The sequence below is a fragment of the Drosophila yakuba genome, chromosome 3L, assembly GCF_016746365.2.
Source record: "Drosophila yakuba strain Tai18E2 chromosome 3L, Prin_Dyak_Tai18E2_2.1, whole genome shotgun sequence".
NCBI classification, from domain to species: domain Eukaryota; kingdom Metazoa; phylum Arthropoda; class Insecta; order Diptera; family Drosophilidae; genus Drosophila; species Drosophila yakuba.
Window position 1 is genome coordinate 14,182,788 of NC_052529.2, and position 17,306 is coordinate 14,200,093.

At 47.4% G+C, this 17,306-nt stretch overlaps 1 protein-coding gene across 1 annotated transcript; it reads left to right on the forward strand.

The window, feature by feature from the left end:
• Positions 1-97: 97 nt before the first annotated feature.
• On the forward strand, positions 98-16,769 carry LOC6534065. Its single transcript, XM_015194919.3, has 8 exons — positions 98-266; positions 1,159-1,381; positions 5,268-7,751; positions 8,090-8,643; positions 8,780-8,978; positions 9,060-15,709; positions 15,774-15,962; positions 16,026-16,769. Exons 3-7 carry the CDS (start codon positions 5,881-5,883, stop codon positions 15,956-15,958), a joined length of 9,459 nt encoding a protein of 3,152 aa, XP_015050405.1. The 5' UTR covers positions 98-266; positions 1,159-1,381; positions 5,268-5,880; the 3' UTR covers positions 15,959-15,962; positions 16,026-16,769.
• Positions 16,770-17,306: the final 537 nt, after the last annotated feature.

Below are 17,306 nucleotides of genomic sequence, written 5' to 3' on the forward strand. Positions count from 1 at the left end.
ACCGATGAACGGTCTTGCTATTGCAATCGATATACATCGGCAAAGCTCATCGTATAGAATCCCTGGTCGAGCGATAACGATCTATCGCCCCGATGTAGTGTGACCGTCTTCGGTTGGTCAGTCGCTAATTTTTTAGAAGCGGAAAGTTGTGAGCAAAACGTGTGGAAATTGTGCTCCAAACGTCAACAAAAAATTTGTGAAAATAGCTGGGAGCGTAGTATGCGAGCGCGGCAATCGCAGAACTATGAAATTCCCCCGTGAAACGTGTTAGTTTGGCTGTAAAAGCACTTTTAAAAATGAAGATTTCTTATTAGCGTGTTGGAAAAGAGGAAAACACACACATTGTGAGAGACAAAATACGAGCAGAGCGTAGGTGGGAGCGAGACGACGCTAAACGTGTACTAGCCGCGGTCTATATATACATATATATATATAATATTTGTGTGAGTGTAAGAGAGGTATAACTAATTCTACAAAAAAGTATAGTTTATTTGACTGTGTGGTTCGATTCTGAATAAATTTCATAGTCTTTAGCCGAAAGATGGCCAATAAGTTGATTTAAACTAATTGTCATTTCCCTATAGTTCCCTTTTTTAATTTGTCTACCTTTCTGTATCTAGTCCTTGTATTTGATAATCTGATTAATGGACGTCAAAATTGTAAATAGCTTCTGGTTAAATAGTTAATAACATAACTATTTTACTTTTTGTGTATATGTGCGCCAACATCCGTGTGTATAGATTTTACAAATACCTACGTAGAAAGGCATGCACAGATATACGTTTGTGTGGGTATCAACGAATAGGCGGAAAGGCGAAATCGGAATATGTACGTACAGCATTTCGGAATGGCCAGGCGCAGTAGTAATAGGCTAAACAGGGAAACAGCGCAACACAAAAACCAAGAAGAAGAAGCAGGGCAGGCGAACAAAATAAAATAGGCGATAATAGGCAGTTGGCAAGTCTTTTCCATGAGATAGAACGGTCACACTAGCTATTCGCTCTGGTCGAACCGACTAGTCGTCTCGCTCTTACACACGTCTTAGGCAACACCAATGTATGTGTTTTCTTGCGCGTTTTGTCTTCTGTTTCTTGTGCCATACGGTTTTAATAATAATAAAATTGATTAATCAAAGTAGAAACATTTTGATTTGTGCAGGTAGTAAACGTTCAAAACTGCGTCGCGACATCCCTTGAATGCTGCGAATCGACAATGTGCAACGGAACAAAAAAAAACAGTGTCAAAGTGTATACAAATCCAATTTGTATTTATAAAATTAAGATATAAAGTTTCGAGATAAAAAAAAAACCACGTAGCTTGCCGTCAAATTAAACTAAGTTGTGCAAAATGAAGTGAAAACTTAAAATTAACAAAGTAAACGGTGAGTAAAACGAGAGCGTGTGTGTGAGTGTAAGTGCGCGCCTAAATCGGCAAATTTTTTTGAGTTGGAAAAAATACAATCGAATGGGTTATACATATAAATCGGTTCATATCTGATTGAAATTCAAATTTTATTTTGTTCCGAGCAAGTTAAATAAATATTCCATTTGTTGATGCCTTCTTTTTTTGGTTTTTTTTTTGCATACTGTGTACTGTGTGTGTCGCCATATTTGATTGCATATTCTTTTTTCCACTCGCCGTCTGTATGGTGGGCTCGCTCGCACACGTTGGCGGGTTCATTTGTTTTGCTTTCGATTCCGTTTTGTGCAACGTGAAGGTAGATGTGCGTAATAATGCCCCACACAGAGTTGCCAGCCCAAAGCAATTGTTTTGTTAAATTTCAATTTTTTATTTTGTTTTGCTCGAGTGTCTAAACTATTTAAATCGGTATTGAAATCAGATTTCGAACTGGCACACCCCGCCGGAATTTTATTGCAATGTGTATGCCGTGTAGTGTTTTTGTTGTCTCTACCAATATTTTGACATGCGCATCAGCTAGTCGGAACATCTTAATAACAAATCTACCGCATAAGTAAAATTTAACTAAGAGAGCTCGATAAAAAAAAAAATATGGACGACGCCATATTGCTCTCATTATCCAGAATGTTAGAACGGACCGATATAGTTTTTATTTTCTTTTCTTTCGCCTTGTTTTCGTCAAACTTTTTATTGCGTGCTCTAGCGTTTACACCTCTGTACGCCGTGAAGTTGGTCGCAGTTAACATAGCTCAGTATGTGTGTGTGTGAGCGGAGCTAGGGTGATCTCGCTCTTTCTTATAGGCATTGCTCGAATGTTCCTGTTCTGCTCTTCGCGCATACGTGATTTTTGCAATTGTTATTTATGCCTTGCTCTTTGTACGCGCGAATTTTCGCCACAAAATGAAAGCAAAAGTTGATAGACAACTTTTTGCCTGCGCTCGGTCTTCGTTATTTTCTGCGCAGCGCAGACAAGACCATCGCAAAAATGTAAATTCGCGAAAGCTAAGCATTCGATAATTCAAAGGGTTGTCGCGGCACCAAACCAAACTGCCGCAACCCTAAAATCACCTCCCAACCCCACTTCAGAATTTTGCTTAATGGTGCAAAATCCATAACCTTTGAAATAAAATCCAATGCATCCCCAATTCTTGATTGGTAATTGACCGAATTAGACAAACCAGAAATAGAAAGCAAATGAATAAAAATAAGACGCAATTAATAGTAGACACTACAAACTAGCTCGTATGCAAAAACCAAAGCCCATTTTACGGTTGGCGATTGTGTCAATGAAAGTACAGCCAAAGCAATACCCCTGATATTGTGCAGTCACGTAGTCCATTGGTCAACAAACTAATATGAGCAGCATTACTATTTTTAATTGCAGGTTCATTTTTATTCCGAAGATCACAATAGGAGTCTTTCTCTTTTCGACACACTCGTTTGGATGTGTGCGTCTGCGAGACTCGAGTAGCTTTGTATTTGTTCTACTTCATCTAGCGATGCAACAAAACCCATAGCAACAAAAAGAAAACCCCAACAAAAACGTCACGAAATCAGTGGCGGATAATGAATAATTTTTGCGAGGGAGCTATCTGAATAAGGAGGATACATAACTAAATTTAAATTATTTCTTTAATATTTTCGAGAGAGAGCTCTCTGAGTTAAGAGGAAACTGTAAACAAAATTTGAATTATTTATCTAATATTTTGTTGGTACCACGAATTTGATTTTGGGGCATGTATCCCAAGTGATCCCCCCTGGATGCGACCCTGTATGAAAGCACTGTGGCCAGTTTTGATGTGTTTGTGTGTGCGCGATAAGTTTTCAACGTGCATTTGCAGGCACGATTTACGGGGATCTGCTGCTGTCTTGCTCACACCCACGAACCGATAATGGGCGCGAAGGGGGCTTATTGTGTGAGCTTGTGTGTAATTTGTTTATGGCGCGCATTTTACTTGCTGATGCTGTTGTTGTTGTAGTTTTTGTTGGGGTTGGGGTAGGGTTAGACTCGAACACGTGCGTGTGTGTGTGAGTGTAGTTCACCTTCTTTCTGACGATGAGAGAACCAAATTCTTCCTCGCCCCTCTCTCGCATGTGTATTTTTAACTAAGAGCGTTGTAAGATTCTTTCTAAATGTCGATGCTAGTGTGTGTGTTTGTAACCCAAATCAAAATTTACGACAGCCCCAGCTCCCCTATGTGTGGCGTTATCTTTTGTGGCCCCCCTTTGTTTCCATTGAGAAATATGAAACGAAACGTTAAACGGAAATGAGAAATGCTTACCACAGCCACTGTCAAAGAGTTCTAAGCTCAACTTCCTGGATTATCAAAATGCAGCGTGAAGTTATAAATTAGTTAGTTTATCGTATCGATTAACCTGACGGCCTTTACATAATTGCATCTTGTATCCGACAATCTATAGGCAGTAAACCAAAGGTTACATAAGTATGTTCTTTCCCAGATTTAGTATTCAATTGGGGAATCAATTGCGCTGCTCCCCATTCTCTGTTTCAATTAGAAACTGTATCTACAATAGGCGCAAATTGGCAGCCAGCACAATCGCACCAGTAGTCGCACACACACGCAGGTGGGATATGGCAGATATACCCAAGTGCAAGTGGCCTGTGTAATGTGTAATAGATACAAGAAACTGAAAAGCCAACGACTAAAGCAACGACTACAAAAACAAGGCGAAATTAGTGCATTCACTTTTCGCTCTGCTTTGCTTTGGCTCTCTGCTTTGCAATGCGAAAGACGGGGCAAACGCCCGTAATGTGCAGTAAATTAGAGAATTAGAGAATAAGGTGCATACTTGGCAAATGTTGACATCTTTCAGAAACGGGTAATAGAGGTTGATTTTTTTTTAAGTGTAAGCGTTTAAACACGTTTACTACGTCACACACATACACACCTTAAGTAGACTATGCTAAATGTATTCCTATGATAAAAAATCACAACTCTTTAAATTATTTACAAAGAAATTCGTTAGATAGCAAGCATGGTTCAGGCATAAATCGAATAAACAAGATGGTTGTCATAGTTTAAGTCTAATATAATAACCTTTACAAAGCTTATCGAGTTCTAACTAAAATATCCCAAAGTCAATTAATTGATTTGGGACGCGTATTGCGTTGAAAATAGCCATTTAGCGGTGCAGATAAACAAAGCAAAATGAGAAAACTTGTTTCCACAAAAGCCAAATGTACCAGTGCTAAACGTTGTTGGTGCTTTTTATTTTATTGGCCAGGGGGGTCACACTACACCTACACATCCATGTATTCAGGCACACGCACACAAGTGTAAACAATGCACAATCCCTTTGTTGCTTTTGCTTTGGCGCACCTTTCGCACCGTTTTTGCTTTGCTGTTTCGCTGATTTTCTACTTTTCCGCTCCCTGATGCTGCGTTCAAGTTTACAGCAAGTGCAGCAGCCCCAGCCCACCACGAAGCACATTCCGAAAGCGTAGACGAAAATACATACGTAGAATAAACGTGAATATTGATGTTTAAGTGCGCATGCGCATTTTTGGCGCCCGTTGGCAGTGCTGTGCTTTTTATTTTGTTACATAACTCAAATCTGAATTGGTGTTGGCAATGCTACTCCTGGATAATAGAGATGAGCGCCTCCCTGAATTTTTATCGATAATGGCAATGTACCCGTGGTACATAAACATATTTTATTTAAGCTTTACATCCGAAATAGTTCACCTTTGGTGATTTTGTAACAAAAACTTAGATTTGTTTATTTATTAAATGGCTACAAATTAACTGTTTAAGTCTGTATCATTTATTGTTACTGTTTCTCTATTGCACATATTAAATAGCTATGTTGTTTTTTGCTCATTGCAGATACAACGAAAGATCGTTTATGGAAAGACCGTATCCAAAGAATTCAATATCGCACATACAACGACGGACAACAACGCAATATCAATTGGGCGGGACTATTATTTTTGCAAAATAGGATCAGCTTTAGGATAAGGATCCGTATACAGGGAGTCGAGCAGAGGACGCACAAGCGAAGAAGCCGGGGAGCACGCAAAGGAAGTTGCCGAATCTCTCCCAGCGTTATGATTGTGATGGCTGACAATGTGATGTGGCACAGAGTTGGACACCGTCTATGCAAATCGAGCGCGCACCATCGCCTACGCCTACAGTTGTTACCACTGGGAGTTTCAGCTTCCGTCATCCGTGCCAGAGCCAGAGGTTATGCATTGAGCCCCCAATGTTTTGGGGGCACGTCAACAAAGGCCCAGCGACAGCAGGAGCAGAATCTGCATCAGCAGAACCGGCAGCAACATGACGCCCTTATCTGTAAAGTAGTGTTGTGAAATAGAAACTAAACCGAGACCGAAACCGTACTCTACCAAAAGAGTGAACTCTCAAGCCGAACCAAGGCTCCCTTCCTGTTAACACACATCTAATTTTAGTTAGCGGACCAATCTGCCGCAGCATTACCACCATGCCCATGTCCAGTCACGACGCGGTCTTCGTGGAGCCTGCTGTCAGCAGCAGTGGCGGCGGCAGCACCAGCAGCATAAACCGCGTTGGTGTAGCCAGTGGGCCCCAGCCGCCGCCCCCACATATCGTCATCGATGGCAGCAGCCTGTCCACACAGGCACAACTGCGCATAATGCAACGTCGCATGTCGATCAGTACGCGCCAGATCCTTAGCGCCAGCCAGTCTCAGTCGATCAATCAGTCGCAGAAGTACGCGGTGCGTACAGCAGCCGGAACCGGAGCTTTAGCTGCGACGGCAGCCAGTTCGGGGAGCTCCGGTCAGGAGCTTATAAATCCCCAGATCTACAAGATTGTGACCACGGACGGTAGCACCAGCAACGTCATCATCGACGCATCAGCTGCGGCGCCGCCGCACAACTCCAAACTGTTGCTTAGTAATCTCACTGTGCTCTCCAAGCAGGCACCAGTCCAAGGAGCAGCCGGTCAGCAGCAGCTCAACTATCTGGGAGCCAAGAGTCTGCCGTATGTGACTGCGTCGCCGGCTAAGACGCAGCAGCAGCCCCAGAAGTTTGGTAGCATCAGCGCCTTTAAGGCGCAACATCAGCAGCAACAACAACATCCGCATGCTACCCTGCAGAAAGTGACTTTGGGCTCCAGAGTGGCAACCCGCCTCCAGTCCTACGTCCCGGCATCACCGTCGCAGATAATGGTGCAGCCAGCGCAACCAAAGTATGTGAATGCTACGGCGACAACGCTGGGTGGCAATGCTGCTCTTCTCAAAAAGGCCAATCAAAAGATCACGGTCAAGAGTGTTAGCAATATATCGCAGCAGCAACAGCAGCAGCAGCAACAACAACAGCAGCAACTACAGGCTCAGCAGCTAAAAACCTTCATCACGCAGCAGCAACAGCAGCAAACCTACAAGGCGGGGGCCAAGGCAAAGTTTGTGAAACAGACGACTGCCCTGTCCATTGCTGCATTGCCCCAACAGCAGCAGCAGCAGCCTACCTACGCGAAACAGTCAATAGTCACCACGCCGACTCCGGCGAAGGTAACAAAGCTGAATAACAAGTATGTGCAACAGCAGATCAGCCTGCCGCAGGGAACGCAACTGCAGCACAAAGCGTCGCCGAATGTCTCCGGAGGAGGATATCTTCTGCAGCAGAGTCAGGCCGCCGGCGGTGGAACTATTAAGTTTGTCAACTCCCATGGCACCGTCATCCAGCAGCACCCCCAACAGCAGCAGACAACGAAGCGCACCCACTACAACAGTAGCGGGAGTAGCGACAATGAGCAGCACGCGGTAGCCAACTCCTCTCTGATTACCGACGATGTTATGATCGTTAATGGAACTCAGATGACCGACGAACTGTCTGCCCGCATCCTGCAAAGCATGGCCCAGAAGTCGTTTAGCCAGCAGCAGCAGCGATTCCATCAGGTTCCAGCCACTGGCAGCGGCAACATGCCACCTCCGACCCAAATCATCTACAGCAACAGTAGCAGCAGCAGCAACGGGGCAGCCGCCAGTAGTCCGGGAGGAAATCCATCTGGCAATATGCTGCTTGCCCACTACCAGGCAGCCGGCACAAAGCCGGTCTCCTCCGCTTCGTTCCTCACGGTCACTGGGACGCCGCCCGTTACAGTGGCCACCACGCCGTCGGTGAGCATCTCGTCGCACGGCTTTGCCAGTGGCAGTGCGGCCATTTCCTCCTACATGTCGTCGGCAACCGCCGCTCGTCGTCAGTCCGTGAGTGCGCCCAGCAGCAGGTCGGTGTCGCTGGAACGGAAGCAGCATCACCAGCAACTGCAGCACGACGTGATTGGTGGCGGGCGAAAGGCCCCAACGGTCATCGAGTATTACAATAAGCACGGGTAAGTGTCGACATGGAATAATGATTTAGAGATAAATGAGATTTAATAATTGCAATAAATGTAAAGTAGGCTTTAAAATGCAAACGAAACGATTTAGAATCGATTTGTTAGTCAAAAGTGCCGATGTTTCGCATGATCGATTGTCAATTTAGTACAAAGCATCGATAGTTATCTTCTGCTAATGTCAAAGTTTGTATTTACAACTATCGGCCAGCTAGTCAGTAGTTTTATTGCATTCGCAGTAAAAGTAGCCTCGTCAATGGCGGAGTTCAAATTGTGTTGTGATATTTTCAAAAGGAATCTAACAGCAATTTCTAATTATAATTTCCCAACTGCAGCGTGAATAGCATAGTTGGCAGCGGCAATAACCTGGCCCAAAGCACCAGTATGAGCAATCTCGCAGCCCCGCGAAGTAACAGTGGTAGCGGATTCGCCACGACCACTCCAACGCCCGCTACCCCTCTTCACCTGACACCAGTGAACGCTCCAGTCCACGTGGAGGCAGCACCAACGTCTTCGCCAGCTCTGGCCAAGGTTGCTTCCCAACCGCCGGCGCAGCCACAGCAACAACAACAATCGCATCCATTGGGGCACAATCAACTGAGTGCCAACGACGAGGAGCTGTACATTGAAGAGGTGCGCCCGGTGCCGGTGCTGACGCAGGATCTTCGGCTGCAGCAGCTGCATGCCATCATGCAGGATCACACGTACGCCTCACAGCAACAGCAGCAACAGTCTCAGCAAGCGGCTACTGATGCCACGATTCCTGGAGCAGCGCAGCAGGTCCAGCAGCCGCAGCAATGGTCCCTAGGCGGTATTGGTGTCACGGTGGCTGGTAGCCAGGGAACGCCGACAGCGGTTGGCGGATATTGCAGCTACTTTGGTCAGCAAAGTAAGTACATGAAAATACAGTTTTAGTTAAATCCTTTGTAGGGTCGAAACTATGAATTACTTAGAAAATATAGACTAAGCTCTATGCAATCACTTATTTACTATTCGTACTAACCTAACAAACTGTGTTTACTCAGTTGCTCGCCACCAAGCTGACGACGATGCCCACTCTGCAATTAGCAGCAGTTCTCGGATGGGACTAGCCAGTGCAGACATTGATCCTGGAGAGGAGACTGAAACAGCACCAGAAGCTGAGGCCGAGGACGACTCCGTAACGCGCTGCATATGCGAACTAACCCACGACGATGGGTATATGATCTGCTGCGACAAGTGCTCGTAAGTATCATTGTCGTAACTCAATCTGATTGCTCAACATATATAGAATTGTACATGATTAACCTGATTTCCTTTTTGTAGGGCATGGCAACATGTAGACTGCATGGGCATCGACCGCCAAAACATCCCGGAGGAATACATGTGTGAACTTTGCCAGCCACGTGCGGTGGATAAGGCGAGAGCACGAGCACTGCAGCGTCAAAAGCGCAAGGAGCACATGCTGCTGGTGGCCACGCAAGCGGCCAATGGTGCCGCAGCCGTGGCAGCGGGAACAACGCTTAGCGGTGGACTCGGCACTGGATTGCCCATGTCTGAGGAACTACAGCACAGGCTGGCATCTGGCCTTAATGGAGGATTTGCCACGGGCACCGGCATGTCGAAGAAGTCGAAGAAAACCAAAGAGAATTCGGGAAGTACCTCCACCTTAAAGAAAGCCAAAAAGAGCGGTGTTGGTATGGGCGGAGAAAAGAACGCCAGCGGAAGCGGTACTCCCACTGGCAGCAGCGGCAAGTCCAGCAAGAAGAGCAGCAAACGGAAGAGCAAGTCTAGCGGAGATGGATCATGTGGAGGGGGAAGCAGTCCCGCTTTAACAGCCGCCGAGAAGCATGCCGCCAATCTGCGCCAGTGGATCGAGAACTACGAGTATGCAGTGACCAACCATTATTCGCCGGAACTTCGCGCCCGCTTGCATGCCATTCAGAAGCAGCCCAGCCTTTTGCAGAGCATACAAAACACGGAGAACAAGGCGTTGAGGCAAATTCAACAGCAACTCTCCACCGCCGGCAGCACAGAGCAGCTTGAGCAGCGGGCTCAGCTTATTCCGTATGCAGGCGCCAAGGTGCTAATTAGCAGCGTTGAATTGGCGCCCCATGCCCCCATCCACGAGTTACGCGGCAAGTACATGCTGACCACCCAATTCCGTACCCAGAATCCCACCGTCAACATGAACACACCGCCGCCCAGCAATTACCTTAACAGCTTCAAGGCGCACAAAACTCCGGGACAGTTTGTATTTTTTTACCAGCTGCCCGGTGTGGAGGCGCCCATGCAGACCCTTCGACCGGACGGAAGTGTTCCACAAGTGGCGCAGCAACCTCCATCCTACCTAAAGGGTCCGGAGGTGTGTGTGGATACGCGAACCTATGGCAACGATGCACGATTCGTGCGCAGATCTTGCCGACCGAATGCCGAGTTGCAGCACTACTTCGAGAAGGGAACTCTTCACTTGTACATAGTGGCATTAACACACATACGTGCCCAGACGGAAATCACGATCCGACACGAGCCACACGACTTAGCGGCGGTGGAGCAGAAGAAGTCACACGCTGCTGTCATTCAGCCAACAAGTACCCGTTGCGCTTGCGACATGGGAAGTGATTGTATCTTCGCCCTACCACTGGCCGTGCAGCAACAGCTCCAAGCTCCGCCTGCCCAGCCCAGGAGCAGTCATCGGAATAAGGCGGCGGCAGCAGCGGCTGCGGCAGCTGCTGCTAACAGTGCGGCAGCCATACAGCTAACCATGGGATTGGGCGTGGGAGCAGCGGTGGCGGCTGGAGCGACCGTTTTGCCAAATTCCAGGAATCGTTCCACTTCCTCCAGCGGCGAGAGCAGTCAAATGGGCCTTAACAGTCCACAGCTTGGACAATTGAATTTGGGCTTTAAGTCGTCTGTGACAGCGTCATCGCTGACAGCGCCAGTTCCCGGAGTGCACTGCAACAACAGCGGCGGAAGCAGTAGCAGCAGCAACAACTCTTGCTCGGTGTCCATGTCCAGTGTGCTGCACGATTCTGGTATTTGCACTTCGTCCTCTTCGCCGTCGGTGTCCATTCCGTCACCGACACCAACCCAGATGCAGTCACCAACACCACAGCAGCATCCGCAACCGATACCGCCGCAACAATTGTCGCTTTTGCAGCGCAGTCCAACGCAACAACATCAGCAGCAGATCCTTGCTGCGCTGCCCACGCCGATGCTTACGCCTATGCTTTCGCCCCAATTGCCAAAAGCAGCACAACAGCAGGCCCACGTGGTATTGCCGCAACCGCAGCAATCTTCTTTGCTGCAGCAGCAGCAAGCGCAACAAAGTCAGGAGCCTTTGGCTGTTATCGCAGCAGCTGCAGCTGCGCAGCAGCCTATGGCCACCTATTTTGTTCGGCAACCGCCGCAACAGCCACAACAACAATCGCCGAAGCCGCACGCCCTTGTGGCACAACAGCAACATGTAGTAGTGGGTGCGCAACAGCAGCAACATTTCCTGCAGCAACAGCAGAAACAACAACAGCAAATGGCGGATGAGGCTAGAATGGCAGTAAGTGCGTTGCAAACACTGCATGCCACCCCCACTTCGCATATCGTGACGCCAATCAAAGTGGCAGCAACGACAGTGCAGCAACAATCACAACCGCAACAGCAACAGCAACATACGCAACAACAACCACATAATCAGCAAATAGTACAACAACAATCCCAACATCTGCAACAACAATCGCAGCAGCCCAACTACCCGCAGTCGCCACAGCGTCAGCAAAAACCTCAGCCCCTACAGCACCAGCCGCAGATAGTATTTTCAACTGGGGCACAGGCAATTCCAGCGACTACGCCCACCAAATTGAATTCACCCACTAAAAGTTTGGCGCCAGTAATAACCAACAATAATATTACGGTCAGTGCTCAATCCGCGGTGGTCGGCGGAAAGAAAACGCCTGCCAAGCATCACCAACCACAGCAACAGCAGCAACCACTGACACCTGTTTCGGCTGCTTCGGTTCCACCAGCAACTCCTTCCTCAGCGGAATCCAAAGAGGATGATGTTTCGGCAAGTGCCACAAGCACTCCCACGACACGAACGCCGGCCAAGGATAAGCCAAAGCAGTCGCGTGAGGATCGCAAGCTGGAGGCCATTCTGCGAGCAATTGAAAAAATGGAGAAGCAGGAAGCTCGCGGTAAGAAGGACACGCGCCAGAGCAGCGGTGGCAAGAGGCAGGCGAGCAACTCGCCCGCTTCGCCCAACAAGCGTGGTAGCTCAAACTCCATCAGCGAGGATGTAGAGACGCCAACGAGTACTAACTCCGCAGCGGCAGCTGCCCAACGTCGAAATAAGAAGAAGCGTAAGGTTAGTCGCAGCTTGAATAACAATACAAATGGCTTGGGCTCGGGTGGCAGCAATAACAAGAGACGAAAGAGTATCGTGGTGGAGTCGGATGGAGAGTCTCATGCATTGACCAACTCAGAATCGGAGGATCAAGGTCAGCATCCTCAGTCGCATCACAGCGGATCCGAGGATCAGGCAGCAGGTCTTCTTCTGGCCTTGGCCCACAACAACTCCTCCCCCAACGAACCATTTAAATCGCCTTCATCCCAATCACATTCCCTGTCAGCAACTCCAGCTTCTGTGAGCAGTGCCTGTCTGCTAATTGAGGCCGCTATGGGACCCCTGGAGCAGCAACCGGCACCGGCATCAGCATCGCCCTCCCTTGGCGAATTCAAGTATCCGCCCGGTGGGGCCAAAACCAAGAAGTCGCTCATGTCCAGTTGGTTCCAGCAGGAAGAACAGCAACAGTCCGGTTTGGACAGTCTCGTGCAGGCGGCTATGAGCGAAATCAACGGCGAGCGTGAGCAGCTTCAACGCCAACCCCAAGGCCAATCCTTGCCAGCGCCAGCTTTACTTAAGGTTGAGCAGTTCATACATCAGGCAGAGTCGACAACTGCTGTTCCTGCTCGCGAACAACTGCACCTACCACTTCAAAACAATTCGTCAGTGAAGAAGCGCTGGTTGCGACAAGCCATCAGCGAGGAGACCACACCAGTCGATGAGCTTCAGCAGGTACAAAATCAGTCGGTAGCTGCCACTCCCTCTCCTCAGCCGGTACCAACTGTCTCTCCGCTGGCGAACGGCTTTAGTACTCCTCTAAAGAAGAGGCGCCTGGTGGTGGTCAGCAATGGAACAAACGTGGAGACTGATGAGCCGCATATCGACGTTATTGGGGAGCCTAAGGATGAGGCAGAAGAGAATGTCGCCATGACTGCATTGAAGGTGGAGATAGAAAATCATCAACAGGAGCAAGATGACGACGTTGACATTCTGCGTTCACCCAGCCCGGGTACTCATCAAATAGTGGCTGAGGATAATCTGGTTAAGATCGAGCCGGAGGACACAAGTGCTGCGGCCGATGACGTGAAGATCGATGTGGAACGAGAGGAGAGCCAGGCATGCGATAAGTTCGAGGAAATGGTCAAGGTGAAGCGCGAAGAGGAGGAGCAGCGTGAGAAGGAAATCAAGCAGCTTCAAGAACGCCAAGAACAGGAAAAGCCTAAAGTTGAAGCCGTCCTAGTGGAACCGAAGCTGGAAAATACCTTAGTGAAAGCGGTGCCCAAAGTGGAGCCAAATCAAGAGATAGTGTCGAAAAAGGAGCCCACGAAGGTGGAGCCCAAGCCGGGCGAGTCTTTGCTGCGCACGACAGCAACTGTAACTGCAACACCAACTGCAGCAGCAGTCGCTGCGGCCACGCTGCTCGATGTTAGCAAAGCGGCAGTGAAGACTAAACCACCTGTTAAACTGGAGGATGAACCGCAAAAGAAGAAGCCTAAACTGGAGTCAGTACTTCCAGCGTCAGTAGTCAGTGCAGTGCCTACGGTTTCAGGTCCTACGATACCAGCTACATCAAATGCAATTACATCGGCGGTAACAAACACGGCGGCGGCGCCACTTACAACCACACCTGCTCCTTCGAGTACCAAAAATCTCACCGAACACGATATACAGGAACGCTTGCTGTCGTTCCATGCAGCCAACATTTCCTATTTGCAGTCTAGAAACAAAAAGGCTACCGCAGCTTTGGCCTCCGCCTCCTCCAACCAGAAGAGCAATAGCAGCAGTGGCGGTAGTGGCACGGAGTCGAAAAAATCATCCAAGGATAAGGATGAAAAGCGCGACAAGGAAAAGCAGCTAAAGAAGTCGAAAAAGGACAAGAAAAAATCGAAGGAGAAGGAGAAGCAAAAGGCGGCAGTTATTGGCAATTCCACTTCGCAAATCGTGGATGCCAAGAAAAAGACAACGCAGCCATCAAAGCCAGATAGCAAATCTTCGTTAGCGCCGGTCTTAGTTCCACCTAGTCTGCCAGTTGCTACTGCGAATGGTAAGACCAAGCACACAGCGTACAACAACGTGGATCAGCAACAGCAGCAGCAGCAGCAGCAGCAAATGAGGCGCCGCACCATGTCTATGTGTATTACACCAGTCACTCCCACTCCGGTGGTCACGCCATCGCCGTTGCAGGGAACGCCACCGACAACTAAGAAGCGCCAGACCAACTTCGAGCAGGAGCTTACAAAGCCTAACAGTCAGATTCTAAGCAGTAGCATCCTTTTGAACAGCAGTAAGGGGCTTGGTCTGCCTCTCGCCGCCCCCACAGTGGTTGGCGTGCCCACGGCCGTTCAACAGCAGCAGCATCGTAAGGAGAATAACCACCAGGAGGCGACTCCAGCCACTGGTGGAGCTATGAGTTTGGCGGCTGCCATTGCTAGCGGAAAACTGAATGCCATTAGCCGAAGGCGAGAGTCCATGTGTGGTAGCCGGCAGCAGCAGGCGCTAATTGCGGCTGCCTTGAAGAAGGAGAAGAAGGAGAAGAAGAAAAGCAAGAAAAAGGATCGAGAAAAGCAGAAGCACGATAAGCAAAAGGGCAAGGACAAGGATCGTGAAAGGGAAAAGGACAAAGAGAAGGATAACAAGCAAAAGACAAATCACATACAGAAGCCTGCTCATCCGACACCAGTCCCAGCAAACTCGATTCCAATTTCGGCCCCAACTCCAAGTCCTGTATTGGTTCCAACGCCCATGCCGACACCCAAGGCTGCTCCCATCCCAGTACTGATAACCCAGCCTACGCCGTCACCGATTCATGCAACCCAACCATTGGTTAACAATTGCTCGACCAAGGTGACGTCGCTTCCCTTCTACAACACAATCTACGGCAAGTTGCAGGATCCTCCGGCGCCAACTAGCACCCCCAGTCCCGTCACCAACACCATGCCCAGTCTGGCCGAATATCTGGAGTCTACCAAAGCCAAGACAGCTGCATTATCGGCAGTCAAACCCATTGGAGTTGCAGCAGTAACGCCTGTAACGCTTAGTAGCGCCATAACTCCTGCAAAAGTTGCAGCTTCCTCCCTGGAAATGCCACCACCGGCTACCACACCTTTAAAACTGTATACGCGGACTGCCAGCCATGATCCGCGCCTAAATCCCATGCTCACGGTTCCCGACCCAACCCCCATGCCGAAACGTAAGCTCTCCATCAGCGAGTACCGGATGCGCCATCGTCCATCGGTAGACACGGCGCCAACCACGCCGACAACACCCACAACTCCGACCACTCCAACGACACCAAACAGCACCAATAAAGATCGCTGCTTTGCCAAGCCACAGACCATTAACAAGTGCTCACTTCAGTCGCCGGAACGCTTCCAGGCGGCGATACGCGAGCGGCGCAACTCGATCAGTGCACATCACCCGCAGCAAAACGTTCACCACAATCTGAACAACAATAAGGGCAGCATCAGCAACAAGAGCGGAAGCAGCAGCGGTAATCATTTGCAACAAGCGTTGGGCGTCGCTGGTGGAAGATTGCAATCCAAGAATGCCATAGTAGATCCAGCGGCCACCACCTTAAGTACGGTGAATAGCATACTTAGTACGGCGCAAAAGCTTCACATGTTTGATGATAAGCCAAAGGGTAAGTAAACTATAATTGACTCTATATATTTGGTATACCAATTCTAACCAACTATCGTCTGCAGGTGGACACTTTAATGCTGCACCCACACTACTCGAACAGCAGCAAGAGAAGATGAGTGAGCGATCGCGGTGCTTGCAGCGGACAATATCCTGTGACTCGCGGGTCATCGAGCGGTTGGGCACAGGCGCCGCTGCGGGTGCTTTGGAGAAAGTTACCACAGCAGCAAACAGACGCGATGGCGTCTGAATAGGTATGTGAATACTAAGAAAACGCCCAGCGAAAAACGTTTAATTTAACACATTTCAATCCACAGTGAACAAACTGCTGACCAGAAAATGCAATACAACAAAATAATAATAACACAACATCAACGAAGGCCGCTTTATTGCAGATTAATTCCAATTTTCAACAAAAACATCCCGTTCTTTGATTTTACAAACTAAATTATAATAACAATTACAACGCGCATATAGTATGAGCTGCATACCTGTATGTAATGTGATTTGAAATCAGGAGACGACAAGCAAGCCAAATGCTATCAATGAAGGTATATTAGGAGACAAAACACACTTTGCATAGCAAGAGAGTTTGGGAACACGGAAAAGGAAGATTAACTAAATTACTTAGTTACTTTATAGTATCGTTTATGTCACAGCAATCAAACCGCTTAACCTACTTATAAACAAGGAACCTACGATATATATATGCACATGTATATGCAAGACACCTATAAATAGAGCCTATGTAGCGCGATATAAGCATAAACTTACATAGCAAATAGAATTCAGATTAGGCAGCCAAATTTGAAGTTGTAAAGATGTTAGAAACCACTCTTGGCTTATTTACTAATTGAATATGTATTTTTAGTTATTAAGTTCAATCAATCCTGAAAAAGTTCCGTTGTCGCCATTGCAGAGGAGCCGAAAGTAAATGCGCGAAGGGTTCATCCCTACATAATATATTTTTGTGTCACTTTCGTTTACATTTTGAATTACTTATAATCGTAGAAATAAAAAGTATATATTAATCACACTTAACTACAATATTTACCCAAAAACAGTTTAGCCAGACTTAAAAAAATGCAAGCAATATTAAAAACACATTACCTAGAACAGAACTTGGCAAATAATACAATATATAATTGTTAGAAAGACCAAGAAAACAAAATCCGGGACTAACGAAATTGTACATAATATTTTTAAAACCCAAACAAGAGCTACCAAAAGGATGAAAATAAAAAATACTTGTCTTATTAAGCAAGTAATGTAAGTTAAAAAGAGTACAAAGGGAGGGTTAATTGAATGAAATTAAGCTAATGGATCGCGTTAAAAGTGTAAATAGAGGCAGCAACAGAAAGTGTCCGTAGCCATTTTCGTAAATAGGCTTAATTATGTTTATCTTTCGAATTTCGCCTAAAATTAAATATTCACAAATTAATTGTAACATAATTTTGTTTGATAAATAGCTTGTCATTAGGTTTAGAACAAGATTTTATTCTGATCAATGCTCACCAAGGGATGTGCAAGAAAACGTTTTTTGCTGTGAAATTTAATCAGGTTTAGTTTACACGATTAAATTTTTGTAGCCGTTTTTG

What these genes read in the sequence shown, in the direction of transcription:
- LOC6534065 (XM_015194919.3), top strand. Translation starts at nt 5,881, where the DNA reads ATGCCCATGTCCAGTCACGACGCGGTCTTCGTGGAGCCTGCTGTCAGC. An exon ending in CAGCTACTTTGGTCAGCAAA is followed by an intron (nt 8,644 to 8,779) that starts GTAAGTACATGA and finishes GTGTTTACTCAG; the next exon opens with TTGCTCGCCACCAAGCTGAC. An exon ending in ATCTGCTGCGACAAGTGCTC is followed by an intron (nt 8,979 to 9,059) that starts GTAAGTATCATT and finishes TCCTTTTTGTAG; the next exon opens with GGCATGGCAACATGTAGACT.